The sequence below is a fragment of the Melospiza melodia genome, chromosome 4, assembly GCF_035770615.1.
Source record: "Melospiza melodia melodia isolate bMelMel2 chromosome 4, bMelMel2.pri, whole genome shotgun sequence".
Lineage (NCBI taxonomy): Eukaryota > Metazoa > Chordata > Aves > Passeriformes > Passerellidae > Melospiza > Melospiza melodia.
The window spans coordinates 21,804,978-21,819,124 of NC_086197.1; the positions used below are offsets into that span (position 1 = coordinate 21,804,978).

Consider the following 14,147-nt stretch of genomic DNA (forward strand, 5'->3'; position numbering starts at 1 on the left):
AATTAGAAAAATGAGTGGTGTTACCTCCACTGCCACTTGTTCCTCTCTCCCCCACACAATGCCCATCACATTTAAAGAACAGGGCAAGGATGCCAGAGTGCTGAAGAGCTGAGGTACATTTGGGAGGGCAGGAGGAAATCTCTATTGGTGCTGATGTTAAATGCATGGTGCCTTGCACAGTCAGATGGAAATAATTTTGTTTGAAATCATAGTCTATTGTCTGGTGAATACCCTCACTTGATTAAACCAGCTGAACTTCAGCAGCTCAGTGTCTGTTTATCTTCCATTTCAAAGTGTTGGGGCCCTGCTGTGAAGCACCTCTAATGTCTTTTCTTCCAGAAAATTCCTTTTTTTCCTGCTGTTTCCTGCTGATATTTTATTTCCCTCTGCACAGCTTGTAAACAGGACGAGCAACCTCCCCAGAACAACTGGTAACAGTAATGATGCGATGTGGGGAGGAACAAGGATGCACTGACTACTCTGCTCATCTGCTTTCCTGGCAGCAAAATTCCTGCTCTCCTAATGGAAAATCTGACACACTCAATCTGTGTTTTCATCCACGTTCAGCTCATCTTCTGGGCACTTTCAGACTTTTATCCTGTCAGATGACGAACAGCAAAGGTCACTGAGATTGTTCTCTGATCCAACAGTACTGCTTTGCGGTAAGTTATGTGAGGAGCTGCTCAGTTTTATCCTGGAACATACTGAACCCAAGCTGCAGAGAATGACTAACAGCACCAGCAGTAAAAAGAAACTTGCAGACAATAAATGCAGGGGACTTCAGGTTTGGTGGGCAGTGGAGCACAGGCGGGGAAATGAAATGGCTTTGATTAGCACCAGAAATCCTGAAAAACTCAATTGTTGTGGTGCCCTCAGGTGCCTTTTGCTCTCTGCCACCCAAGCCCACGTTACCTTTTTGTGTGGCAAAAAAGAGTTGAACCACTCAGAAAGTGCTAAGCTCCTTCAGCTTGTTCAGGAGATAACCTCAGGTTCGTAACCTTCCTCAGGTCATGAAAGGCCACTCTGAACCTCTTGAGAAGTACTCAGCATACATCAGCATCAGGCCCTAATGATGACTTCCAGTTTCAATACATCATTCTGTCGATGAAACTAGTTAAAGCTTGACCACTGGCTCACACTTCTACAACACAACATGCCTTACTGCAACACTGTGTGCTAACAGCTGAGGTCCTAAAGCTTAGCTTGATGTGAGGAAACAGCCTGAAGCTGATCAAATAGGTGTGGAAATGTCATTGCAGTGGGATCTGCTCTGGTTTGGAATTCTGCATAGTGCAGAATGGGTGCAAGGTGCACTTACTGGGAAAAAACCTCAAGCTGGCACTTTGACAGTCAGCACCATAATGAGTGAACATAGGAGAGTTTGGCCTATATTTCAGGTAGTAGAGAGAAAATGTATGCATGGAAAGCTGGAAAAACTCCCTGGATCTTACAGAACTGATTTCTCAGTTTTGATTAACAAAGGGAGGTTTTACAATATTCAAATCAAGTTCTGTTCTGCTGCAGTTTTCTTGGAAACTCTCTCAAGTTGCACACTGCCTTTCAGTTGGAGAGCACCAAAATGATGTCTCCTTGCTTGGAGTGGGTTAAACACAGAACTGATTCAGGGACACTTGGATATAGCAGGGGGTTTGAAGGGGCAATGCCTCTGCCTGCTTGGCAAAATACAGCTCCCTGCTGTTCAAGTTAAGGGAATGGTTAAAATAGACTCATTAAAAATTTAAATATCATATCCTAAAAATGTAATAATCTTTAAATCAGTGCAACACCAATACATGTGTTACTGAAAATATGCAAAATGTTTAAGAGGCAAAGCAACATGAAAAAAATTCATTAACTTTTTCCTAAATGGCTGAATAAAGTTCTTCAAATTCAATAGCTGGCCCTCAGACATGCTCCAAGGAAGCTGAACAGGCTGGCCTCACCCTCAAGCCTCCCTGTAATAATTTGTTTTACAAATTTTACCCGAATGCTCTGATGGTGGTAAGGCCTTCAGCTGTCTCAGAGAAGTGACACAGCAGAGGGAGCTGGGTGCTGTCATCAAGTTCCTGGAGGTCCCTGGGAGTACAAAAAACAACAGATGCCCATTACAATGCAAACATTTCTGTCTGTAGAAATTTTGCTGCACAGCAGACAAGAACAGATATTTTATGTATTGCACGTATTCTTTTCAGGATCACACAAAATTTCTATAGTACAGAAAGACACTGGCATGGGAATATAACATTCCTTTTTTTTGGCCACAGGAGCCTTTGAATCATCTCCCTGCTGCCCTTTCCATCTACTTTTGGTCACTTTAAGCTTCTATTTGCCCCCTAGGGATAATGACATTATCATGTCTCTCCTGGATAAAAACCTGCTATCCATTTTAGATAGATCCTCATTACATTTTATTCTCACAGATTCTGATATATTAATGAAATTAAATTAAATTCAAAACCATTGATTTTAAACTTTATAGCATGTTATTTGTGACTCTTAGGTCAGGTATGTAATAGAGTCTGTTTATATATTTTATGACAATAACAAAAAAAGCTGTATTTCCACATAAACCTGGCCTCATTTTCCATATCTGGAAGTACTACAACATGCTGAAAGTAAAGTATTTCAGATGATAGCAGATCTTCTCTTTGTGCTGTTAACATTGGTTGTAGCAGAGACAGCACTGACAGAGAAATAATATTAGTGATAAATTTCCCTAATTACTCAGCAATGACACTTCCAAGACCTGCATGGAGCAACAATATTTAAGTCCAAAAAATTCTAGTCTTTTAAAAGAGGAACATCTTCCAAACCACAGAATACAAAATTACATCTTTCTGTAACATTCTGCCATTGTCATAGCAGCCAGTTGTACAAACAGAAGAAAGTCCAGCTCATTAGAGATTAAAACTCGTTATCAAAAGCCTAAAAATTTTGCCCACTGTATTAGATAGGCTAGGAGAAAAAACTGCTTGATGTTGCTGAATGTTGCAGTGTGCAGAACTGAATTTGCTGCTGATGTTTTGATGATAAATATCTTTCAAATTTATGATGGAAAATACACAGAAGTTTTTGAAAGATGTAATGGAAAATAAAACAAAGAGTCAAAGTGCTGCAAGAAATATTGTAAATATTTGCATTTCTAAAAATTATTGAGGCTTATATGCCTGCAAAGGACTGCATGCAAGTGAGTTACAAACACTAGCTGAAGCTATTCCTTCGTCCTACATTTCCCAAGACTAATTTTTAGGGAAATAAATGGGATGTTTTCATTTCTATTGTCCATCAAAAGAACACAAGTCACATCTCAAGTGATTTAAAAAAGTTTAATTTAACAGAATAATTTGAGAGTGAAAACCAGGTCTCCTGATTTGTCAGCCACCTTGAGATCTGGTGTACTACCACACCCAGCTTCATTTTGGAGGTTTGGTAGGGCAAGAACAAGGTTTCTGAAAAATCTCAGAGAAATTAAGCAACTTATTTCAGATTTAAACATTTCTGCTTTGTGAATTCTCATTACAGAGTTTTCTTCTAAATAAATCTTGGAAGATTCTGTCTGATAACAAAAGACTAAGGGATTGAATTTAAGAAAATCTGGCTTCCTGAAGATGTTTTATGAAATTATAGAATAAATTTAGCATCAGAAGCATGACTCTCATTTTACTGAAAAAACTGTACTCTTTACACCCAGCCAAGTCACCCTGAATATGGAACACTCTACAGTGGAAATGACTTTCTGTGGAGTTTTTTCCCCCAATATGAAGGAAAAACCATGATTGATGTTAATCCAGGGAAATATTTTCTGTTCTCTACTAACACTCAAATGTCAAGGAGGAGTTTTGACCAGATGCAAGCTCAGCTGATAAACAAACTTCATGTTCATCTCACTCTAGAGCCAAACAAATGCATTCAGTTGGTGTTACTTCCCCAGATACCCCATTTGTAGCCAGGTCAGTTGGAAATATTCCCCAGTGCATGTCTCAAACTCATGCATCAAGATCAAAAGCAGGATGCCATGGCCATTTCCCTCTTTTTTAGCTCCTACAACCTCACATTCCATCACAGTTCTTATGTAGAATATTTCATGGAGGAAACTTTCAGAACGGTTCTTTAATACGTACTTGGAGGCAACCCTGAAGTATTTCTGGATGAAATAAAATGCTATGCCCAGGGGCACAAGGGCCACGAGGAACCATGGAGTGGCATAGGAGATCATCCCAATGGCTGACAGGCACAGCAAGGTGGATCTGGTCAGAGACTCCAGTGTGGGAGGGATGTGCTAGAGGGAAGTGAAAAACATCCATGAAGAAAAAAATCCTGGTAGCACCACTATACACCTTTTCCTATCAGAAAAGTGACATAATACCACTAGATACTCATTGATGTTCTCCCAATATCAAGAGTCTTTCCATTTCTGTGGGTCTCATAGCCAAATGTACAGGAGTTAAAAAATGAGTCAGTAGGTTTTTGTTTTCTAAAGGTCAGAGTTTTAAAGATCATGGGGAAATAGGAGCCATTTCCACCTCATTTATATATCAGGCAAGGAAGAGAAAATTGTTCTTGATATGCCAGATATTTAGAGAAGTAGAATGCTCTGTCTCAGAGTCTCATAATTTTTATTCCATATTTCCATCAACCTTACCTTCAGGATTATTGTTTATCCAAAAATTTTAATGCACAGTCATAGTGAAAGTTCTTCTCCCTGGATGCTTTAAATCCACAAGTTCTGCCAGTCATGGTGGAACATTTATTTCTCACACCTACTCCCATACATTCAAAGCTGTTATATTTTACTGTCTTTCCTGTTTCAAGTCCAAAATCTGATGTTTTCTTAATCCAATTCTTCCAACAGAATCAACCACTCTGCATATGAAGAAATGAAGAACCACCACCTCCCACTATGTTTATTTTAAAGGTTACTTGCCCTCATTACTACAAATGTTGTACTTTTTGAGTGTCCCTATTATCATTCCCAGAGCCTGGTTTTGCTATGCCCTTCTCTACTGAATATTTTAGTACATCATCTTATTCAGATCTACGTGGAAATTTGCAGAGTCAGGATAATAGAATGTACTGCTACATCTACCTGATCAATGATATTTGTGTCAGCAGAGAAGCGATTCAGAATTAGCCCCAGGGGAGTCATGTCGAAGAACCTGTTGGACAAATTAAAACCAAAAAGTAACCTGTAGAGGAATTCCAGGTTTGGAATTTAAAGTCCAGTCAGACAGAACACAGAACTGTGTACAGCCATTGTCTAAAACAAAGCAATAAACATGAATAACATGCCAGATCATCTTATCTGCATCTTGACTGTCTAAATGCTTCTTTTGGCACTTTCCCCTGAAAAAAAAATTGTCTCCTCTTCCACAAACCAGCTCTCTTGTGTCCTGATCTTTCCTTCTTGCTCCATCAGGATTTAAGATCTCTTCCAAAGATCACAGCCTGTTCTTGGCTGCTGCTCAGCCTCCTTCTTATGGGCACTAACCCCAGATGTTTCATGGAAGTACTGTGATAAATTCATTTGTTATTCAGGCATCCTTTGGCCATTCTGCTGCCTGTGAGACCCTGGGTATTGTGCACAGAAGAAGCCTTGGTGCCCACATGGTTTGACACCATGGCCATTGCTCAGAGCTGGAGCTGTGCACTGGAGCCTGAACTGCCCTCAAAACTGTCCTTGAGCCCCCAGCCCTGAAGGGGTGCCAGCTTTCTGAAAATTTCAGCCAGATAGAAAACAGGGGCAAAATTTCACATGTTCTCTCATGGAATGTTTCCCCCTCCACCATGGTTATCTCACTAATTATTTTCTCTTTCTGATGCCTTGAAGGAAACAGGTCAAATTCAAGAGCTTTTCCTGGGAGTACCCTGGCAGCTGCAAAGAGGACAGGTTTAGACCACGTAGCTTTCCAGGGACATCATTTTTGCTGTACCTGATTGGTCCAAGGATGATCTTGTTGAGGAGATTGTGATGCAGGTTCTTGGCTGCTGTGAGGCCCATCCACTCCACAGTCAGGGATGTGATGAGGCAAAGGACAATCCCAGCTCCAGAGAGGATGCTGAAGACAGCTACATGAGAAGTCTAATGGAATGACAAATACATCAATCCTAGAAAGAAACACCCTCTTTTCTTTTCTGCTAGGAAGTTCCCAAGGTACCTGGTGCCCATCAGCTACTATATCCGATCTCTTGTATTAGAAAATTATATATCATCTTTGAGAAATAAAAGAAATATGATGGAACTGCAGTGATGGAACTGCAATTCACTAAGTCCACATAATTAGAAGTCCTGGCAGGCCTAAGATCCCTCACTCTATTCTACCCCTCAAGACCTTGAAATGGTAGCTCTTAGAGCTGTGAAGACTGATTATGTGGACAAAAAGAAAGGATTGTTAGCCAAGAAACAGGGAAACTGAGTAGAACCTCTCAAGAATTAAGGCATTTGAGAGATGTTGGAAAGTTCCACTTTAGTAAGTTCAAGCATTATGAAATTCACAGGGCAAATCCTAAACTGATCTGCCAGGGTTATAGCCCATTTAAACCTTCTGAAAGTCTAGTAGATCTAGAGATATTGTACTTGAGTCAAAATTACAGCTATACGCAGATTGTGCTTTAGCAGAACAATTGAAGACTTCCATTATTATTTTTCTGGCAGGAAAAAAAACTACTTGACAGCCAGTACTTAGGAAAGTGGGGTCATTGACTTAGAAGACCAGTTGTAAAATCCAGATGGAAAAGTTTAGTATAAGGCTCCTTACTTTGAAAGGTCAGTTATTTTTCTACCCTCAAATATTATTCTGTTTGAGTTCTAAATTGTCAAAATTATTGATAAAATTTGAATTGCCTTATTTTAACATTAAGAATCCATTCATCCTGTATAATAATCTAGCGGTGATTTCAATCCAGCTGGCTTCTAGATGAAAAGCAAAAAATTACTTTAGAACATTTTTTTTTTTCATTTTTTTTCCCTGTCAGGCTCCAATATCTGGCTCACCTTCTCTTTGCTCTTATCCTCATCAGCATTCCTGGCTTCGTTTGCATTGTCCATGGATGTCCATGTAGCAAGCCAGTAATCTATGGCCACAATAACTGAGTGTTTCAACAGCTTGGAGAAAATCATCAGAAAGAGCAAGAAAAATCCTCCAGAGGTTAGATATCTCCAACAGGTTTTCCATGGCATCTTTGTCCTGAGCCTCAAGACAGTTGACATGTTATCATCTTCATCTTCTTCCTCTTCCTCCTCTGTGACTCAGATATTTGATCAAGTTAGCATGGATTCAATAATAACTATACCTTTTTTCCTGGATTTGTTGGGCATTTTTTCTTCTGCTTTGACTTTAAATTTTAAAGCCAAAATTCAATTTGTCACTTAAGAACAGCAAACACTTCAGACATATTTTCATAAGACTTCCCCTGTGCTCTTTAGCTATTCTTTAGTTTGCCAGTCTTTGACTTGTCACAGTTTTGTTAAGAAAAAGTTTTTATAAACCAAGTCTTCACTACTTATTGTTTGGAGCAGAGACCAGGCCTTTCCCAACCTGTTCATCAGCTTTTATTATATAGTCAGAAGAGCAATTTGGAAGATTTTAGAAAACCCTCCAAACTTTTCCATCCAGACTCTTCATCATCTGTTTGCCTGAACAAGTTCAATTTTCTCTTCAGTCAATAGTTCTAAAATGATAACTGATCACGTGCTATTGAAACACAAATGGTGGAAGATTTCTGCTATGGAAAAAATATATTTCAGAGATGTATAAACACTAAATGTTTTTTTTTATTGCAGATAATAAGAATATATATCTCACAGCCCTGCAGGAGGGAAATTTCCCCAAGGAAAGGAAATGTTCACATGCTCTTAACAGCTACTACATTTTTTTTCCTTTACAATTTTTAATATTGTTTTAATGTTGTTTTTAATGTACTTCTACCTCATCCCACAATAACTCCAGGCACTGTGAGTTAGCAAAGACATTAACTTGTTTTGACACATCCTTATCTCTGCATGATGTTTAGGGAAATATATGGAGAATCCCTTGAACAAGTCCTATTGTAAACAGGTAAAAATGTTGGACTTTCCACTATCAATACCAAGTGTCATCAATAGAGTTACACTTTGCTGCTAAGAACTGCCAGCTATTAAAGTGCAAAGGCAATGAAAAATGGTATTAAATAAAGTGAAATTGTAAAACAAACCTTCATCTTCATCTTCCAGTTGTGACTTGGATTCTCTGGGATACATGGCCCTTCTAAGGGTTTTTCTCTCAAGAGTTGTCTGGTCAGCTTCCATATCCTTGAATAATTAGGTTATTATTATTATTATTATTATTATTATTATTATTATTAATAATAATAATAATAATAATAATAATAATAATAATAATAATAATAATAATAATAATAATAATAATAATAATAATAGATTTTATTCATTTGAAAGATCATTTATTAATTTGAGAGCTTAGCTGTTCAACAATCATAGTAGTACTTGCAGTAATCTCAAAGAGACTTTATATGGATCATTTAACTTACAGAATGGAAAAAACACAGTACTTTTCAATTTAAATTTCAGAGAATTCAACTTTGCCCACTTCTTTCCCTCTCTCTGCTATTCTTTCATTCCCTCTCTTCTGGAATGCAAAAAACTTCAAAAATAGTCTTTAGAGAATCCTAAATGTTCATGGCAATAACAGAATAAAAGGATAAGAGATACTATAGGAAGTTTCTGGGTCCAACCCTGGCCCTACCAAAGGATCAGTTGTGCACCACATTTCCAAGGGTTTCTTGGCTAAGATGTGCTTACAAACCATCCATGATGGATATAACACACACTTCGTGGACAATCTATTCCAGCCCCTAAAACTCCTTACAGGTCATGTGCTTTTGCCCTAAAGTCAAGTTGAAAATGTGCTTCAGGCATGGTTTGGGTTTCTTTGAAATTGAACGACAAATATTTCTTTGCAGAAAAGTCATCCTTGCCTAAATGCTCTATTTACCTTTTCCAACTCTTGATCTTGGCGATTCATCAGAGTTTTCCAATGTTCATATAGCTCAACATCCTTGTTTTGGATATCCTTTAGTGTCCCTTCTCTAAGCACCATTCCATCCTTCATTGCTATGATCTAGGGGAGAAAGCACCCAGCACTCAGCAACACAGATACCATAATCACTGACCTGGATCCTACAAGATATGTCTCACCATTAGTGACAACACCATTATGCAAATTTCTGTCTTCGTTTTATTCAATATTTTATTAATAACTTCTTAAGTTTGCTGGCACAGCTCATAAACTGAAACTTGAATAAGTAATGCTTTCCTGCACATCAGACAGGAAAAAGCATTGAAAAGAAGGGATAGACAGTTGCAATTAAAACAAAATTCTCCAGGCCTTTGAATGAACAAAAAACTTAAACAATGTAAAAATAAAATAGTTCTTCCACTATAAAATCTGTGTTAGCTGAAGTGGCAGTTAGCCACATGGCATACAGAATTAAGAAGGGACTGTGTTGCAGAGAAAAGCAATAATCCCATTAAATGTTACGATGTTAACTTCAGGAATTGCCGAGACTGCTTAGAGTTGCAAGCCTCTGAATAAAACTTCAACTCTGCTGGGAATTTTTCAATTTTTCAATAACATCCTGATCCCTGCTTCTGGCAATAATCCTTAGCAAATTTTCCCCTGGTACCTCTTCTCTTACCCAGTCAGCATGTGGCAGATATTGTAATTTATGTGTCACCAGAACAAGAGTCCTCTTGTCTTCTTGTAGAAACTTCAAAATCCCTTCCTGCATTAAGTGATCACTTAAGTGAATGTCCAGTGCAGAGAATGGGTCATCCTGCAACCACATCAAATTGAAAAATATTAGAACAGGATACAAAAGTGAGGTTTTTCCCTAAAATAGTATTTTTAAACTAGGAAGCATCTGTCTTTATTGATGTTTCATTTCTCTCTAGTGACTAGGGCCAAGTCAGAGGGCTGTGCTCCAGTAAGCTGGAATCCACTGTTCTTCAGTTCACAGCAATGGACTCAGTTTCATTTCTTGTGTCTGGCTGTTTGTAGTGCTGGTGCCTCACTGACAGAGTGCAGGAACACCAGAACTGAAATTTCCCATCCAAATTTGAAAATGCCAGGATCCAAAGCCAAACTTGAGCCCAATTTTGGGGTGAAACTGGCACAGGAAAATTAAAGCAGTTAGCAACTCTTCTCATTTCCTCCAAACTAAACTACGTATGTGCTTGGTCTTTACAGTGAGTGAGTGTGGCTGGAAATAAGGCAACATTCAGATAAGGATATCAATATGTAAACACTTTTTCTTCAAGAAGTCTCTCCTTAATTTTGAAGAGGCTCAAACAGCCTCTTCATGAACCTCCTGAAATTCCTAATATGCCTTGAAAGTAATATCAGAGAAGGGAAAGGCTGTCCAACTCCACAGGACTCTGCAGGAGAGTGCTGAGCCCTCAAACTGTTCATTATGGCTCCTTATCATTAATCCTGCTGATTTCTGTGGGACTCTCCTGATAGCAGGTCACCCCTGAGAGCAAGAAGGAGTTAAGACAATCTGTTCCACTCTTCCAGTGTACATCTGTGCAGAAATTCCCACCTTCATTAGTCTCCCAGGATGTTTTGATGCTGCCTCTCTATAGCTTGGTTTTGGAGTTGAATACAGGTCCCCATAGGTCTTCTAAATATAAACTAAATATATGGAATTACAGTTTTTTACTAACTTTGCATGCTCCATGTGAAAAAGAAAAACCTTACCAAGAAGACAATGTTGGTGTTCTGGTAGAGTGCTCGAGCTACACAGATTCTCTGTCGTTGGCCTCCACTTAAATTAATCCCCTAATGATTCAAATGGATCAGAAATAGGCATCTTTGAATAAACCTTATGATAGGCCTTTGGAAATGTGATTTTTTATAATGATAGGATTTATAGTAAATAAAAACTTCATTAAAATGCTAATTCTATTGATAAACAAGCATAGTCCTCATATAATATCAGAAGAAAAGTTATTATTCATGCATAAGTATAAATTATGAAGAGCTGCTCTGAGCACAGTAGGCTTTTTAGATTGCAAATGTAATCAATACCAGCATCAAATTCTGCAAGCAAAATATGGGAGACTTCGGTCAAGAAATCCCATTTGAGAAATAGCTGAAGAAGCTGAAGAGATTTCAAATTTTTTGGGTAGTAACCCTTGGTGAATTACAATTATTTACCAGTCTGGCAGCCCAATACAGACTAGAACTGTCTGAGTGACATCAGGTAGTGTCTTCTTAATACAAAGGCCAAGCAGAGATTAAAGCATTCGCATTATTTACCCTTTCTCCAATTTCTGTCTGGTCACCAAATGGCAGTAAGTCAATATCAGGCTGCAGAGAACAGGCATCTGTAACAGCCTTGTACCTGGAAAAACAACGTGGTCATTGCAATTGTTTACCCAGCCACTCACTCTGCTCACAAAAAAACCTCCAGCTAGATGTCACCACGAAGTTTTTATTGCTCTGTGATGGATGAATAATTGTTAAAATAAGTAGGGCAAAATGATTATTGAGGAATAATCCTAGAGCATTGTAAATGAAGCATTATTTAAAAAATGCATCTTTATTAGAAGCCTTTATTGGAAAGACTGCTTTTTAATGATGTAAATTATTGAATACATTCCTCCCTATCATGGAGTTGTTTTGTTGGACTCCAGAATGTTTGAAGACATTTTCCATTGAGTTTTTATTCTCCCCCTTTAAGTGCCTCTTCATTTTCTTTGGAGTGATGTTACAGGACAAAGTATCCTTAAAGTGCTTCTGGTCTTACCAGAACCAGCAAACCACTTGCAAAATTTTGAAAAAATTTTGGTGACATCTCTGGGTCTGTAGCAGGTGATCTGCTGATAAGCAGCTGGGATCAGACCATATGAGTACTGAAATTAAGCCTTGCCCCTTTGAAGCTAGTGAAACAAGCTGATGGATGCAGTGGCTGAAGAATCTGGTCCCTGAAATGTTGGTGCTTTTCTGGATTTTGAGGCATTTGGTCATGGTTAGGTTTTATCAAGCCAGAATGGAGTCATACATCTTAACACAGCACAGACTGAGAGCTACTGGGTGTATTTTCAGTAACTGAAAACAGAGAGAGTGTTGCCTTTGAAAACATCAGCAATTTGTTTTCCTTAAGTCCAGTCACTTTTTCCACATTTCTTAATTGACTTTTTAGAAGGCTGGAAGAAGCAGGTGCTGGGTAGGCATAATAGAAGCTGTGCACCTCAGCTTTCACACTTCTTTCTCCTGTATTTCTAAAGGAAGAATTAAGGCCATTCCCCAGAGGCACCACATCTTCATAAATGCTGTTTTTGGAAAGTGGTTGCTCCAGTAACTTGATCACAGCAGGATTAGCACATAAACTCAACGGAAACATGCCTAGAATCCCTGTTTTCAGAGTCCTTTGGCAACCTTGGGCTCCATTAAACAAAAGAAAATTACATAAGTAGTCTCCAGAGGTGGGATTTATCTCACCTTGGAAATTACACATATGGCTTCAGCTGTATTCTATGGAGAGCCACTGCCACTGTGGGATTTCTCACAAACATCTTGGACATGTGCACTGGCTAGAGGAGCACCCTGGCTTCAACCAGAAACCTTCCTCTGAGTCAGGTCAGCTAAATCCACCACAGGTGATTTATTTTTTTCAATAATATCAACCATTTGTTCAAAAATATCAATCATTCACTGATTGGTATTTTCCAGAATCTACAAACATCCTCCAGAAGATGCCAAAAAGCCCTCTTTAAAAGGAGCTGCCAGGTGTTTTTGCAAGGAGGTGGATATTTACCTCTGCTTATTAAAGGGGCTGCCAAAGATGATGTTCTCCTCCACGGTGGCATTGAGCAGCCACGGCTTCTGAGCTGCATAAGCCACGGAGTACCTGTTCCTACTGCAGACAGACACAGAGTTTTGGTAAGAAACAAAGCCCTCACACCATAAAATGTCTGATAATCAGGTTTTTTAAAGTTAATTTCATGAATGTGCATTCAGAAAAACACAGGGAAACACATAAGCAAAACAAAAACAAGGGAAGAGTTTTAAATTCGATGCTTTTGTTAGAACAGCACCCACTCTCTCCCCTGATGGCAAAATCTACACTCTGGGTTGCATTCTATTCTACTATAAAAGGCTGGTACCTACCTCAATCTAGTAATTGTAATTCAAATCCAAAAGCAAATTATAAATGATACTAGAAATATTAAATTCTCACAGAAATAGTTATTTGGCATTATTTTCTCTAACATGAAAACAGAGAGAAAAAAAGCACTGTTCAAATGGCACACTTGACTTGCTGCTTTCTGAAGTGTGAGATTATTTTATGTGGCCACACATATAAATACTTTTTTCTCAGTGAATACTTTTTTTCCTTTCAGGTTATTAGATCCTCAATGATATTGGAAAAGAGGGCAGTTTAATACAGATTGGGAAGAAATCATGGGTAGCCTCCCAAGGATTTATTAGACATACCTTAAATGTGTCTAAATGCCTATTGACATTTGTCAATAGGGGCATGAATGTTCTTTACTGCTGTCTGTTTTTCCAAGGCACAGCAGCAAAAATAGTCATGTATTTTCAGAAATTTTTCTGAGATGCCCAAGGTAATGTGAGGAAGGAGGTGTGAACTGGTACCAGCTCATGGATCTGAACACTTATAGAATCATGGAATGGCCTGCATTGGAAGGGACCTTAAAGATCATCTTGTTCCAACTCCTTCCATGGGCTGGGACACCTTCCACTAGCCTAGCTTGCTCAGAGCTCCATCCAACCTGGCCTTGAACATTTCCAGTGATGGGGCAGCCACAGCTTCTGAGCAGTCTGTGCCAAGGCCTCACTACACATACAATAAAGAAGTTTTGTCCAATATCCAATCTAAATCTGCTCTCTGTCAGAGTGAAGCCATTCCCCTTGTCCTATCACTCCAGGCCCTTGTCAAGAGTCTCTATCTTTTCTTTAGGCTCCATGCTGGTTCTGGCAGACCACAATGAGGTTCCTTTGCTTTGTCTCTTTGATGGTATTGCTTCCACCAAAACATTTGCTTAGCTTCAAGCATGTAGGATCTACTATTGAGAGAGGGGTGCTAAGGCAGGAGAAACAGCTGGTTAGAAGCTGTCAGAAATA

At 38.8% G+C, this 14,147-nt stretch overlaps 1 protein-coding gene across 9 annotated transcripts in view; it reads right to left on the reverse strand.

Moving 5' to 3' along the window:
• The window catches only part of ABCC9 (ATP binding cassette subfamily C member 9), a 70,976-nt gene that overhangs the window by 15,943 nt on the left and 40,886 nt on the right, over positions 1 to 14,147 (reverse strand). For 8 of the 9 annotated variants that reach the window (XM_063154230.1, XM_063154224.1, XM_063154226.1 and 5 more), the window contains 11 exons: positions 12,817 to 12,918; positions 11,316 to 11,400; positions 10,755 to 10,835; positions 9,694 to 9,831; positions 8,991 to 9,116; positions 8,191 to 8,287; positions 6,992 to 7,239; positions 5,931 to 6,079; positions 5,087 to 5,156; positions 4,122 to 4,279; positions 1,984 to 2,076 (listed from right to left, as the gene is read on the reverse strand). In XM_063154230.1, coding sequence (XP_063010300.1) covers positions 1,984 to 2,076; positions 4,122 to 4,279; positions 5,087 to 5,156; positions 5,931 to 6,079; positions 6,992 to 7,239; positions 8,191 to 8,287; positions 8,991 to 9,116; positions 9,694 to 9,831; positions 10,755 to 10,835; positions 11,316 to 11,400; positions 12,817 to 12,918 — 1,347 coding nt within the window. The remainder of the gene's footprint in view (positions 1 to 1,983; positions 2,077 to 4,121; positions 4,280 to 5,086; positions 5,157 to 5,930; positions 6,080 to 6,991; positions 7,240 to 8,190; positions 8,288 to 8,990; positions 9,117 to 9,693; positions 9,832 to 10,754; positions 10,836 to 11,315; positions 11,401 to 12,816; positions 12,919 to 14,147) is intronic. The other variant, XM_063154233.1, reaches the window with a different exon arrangement.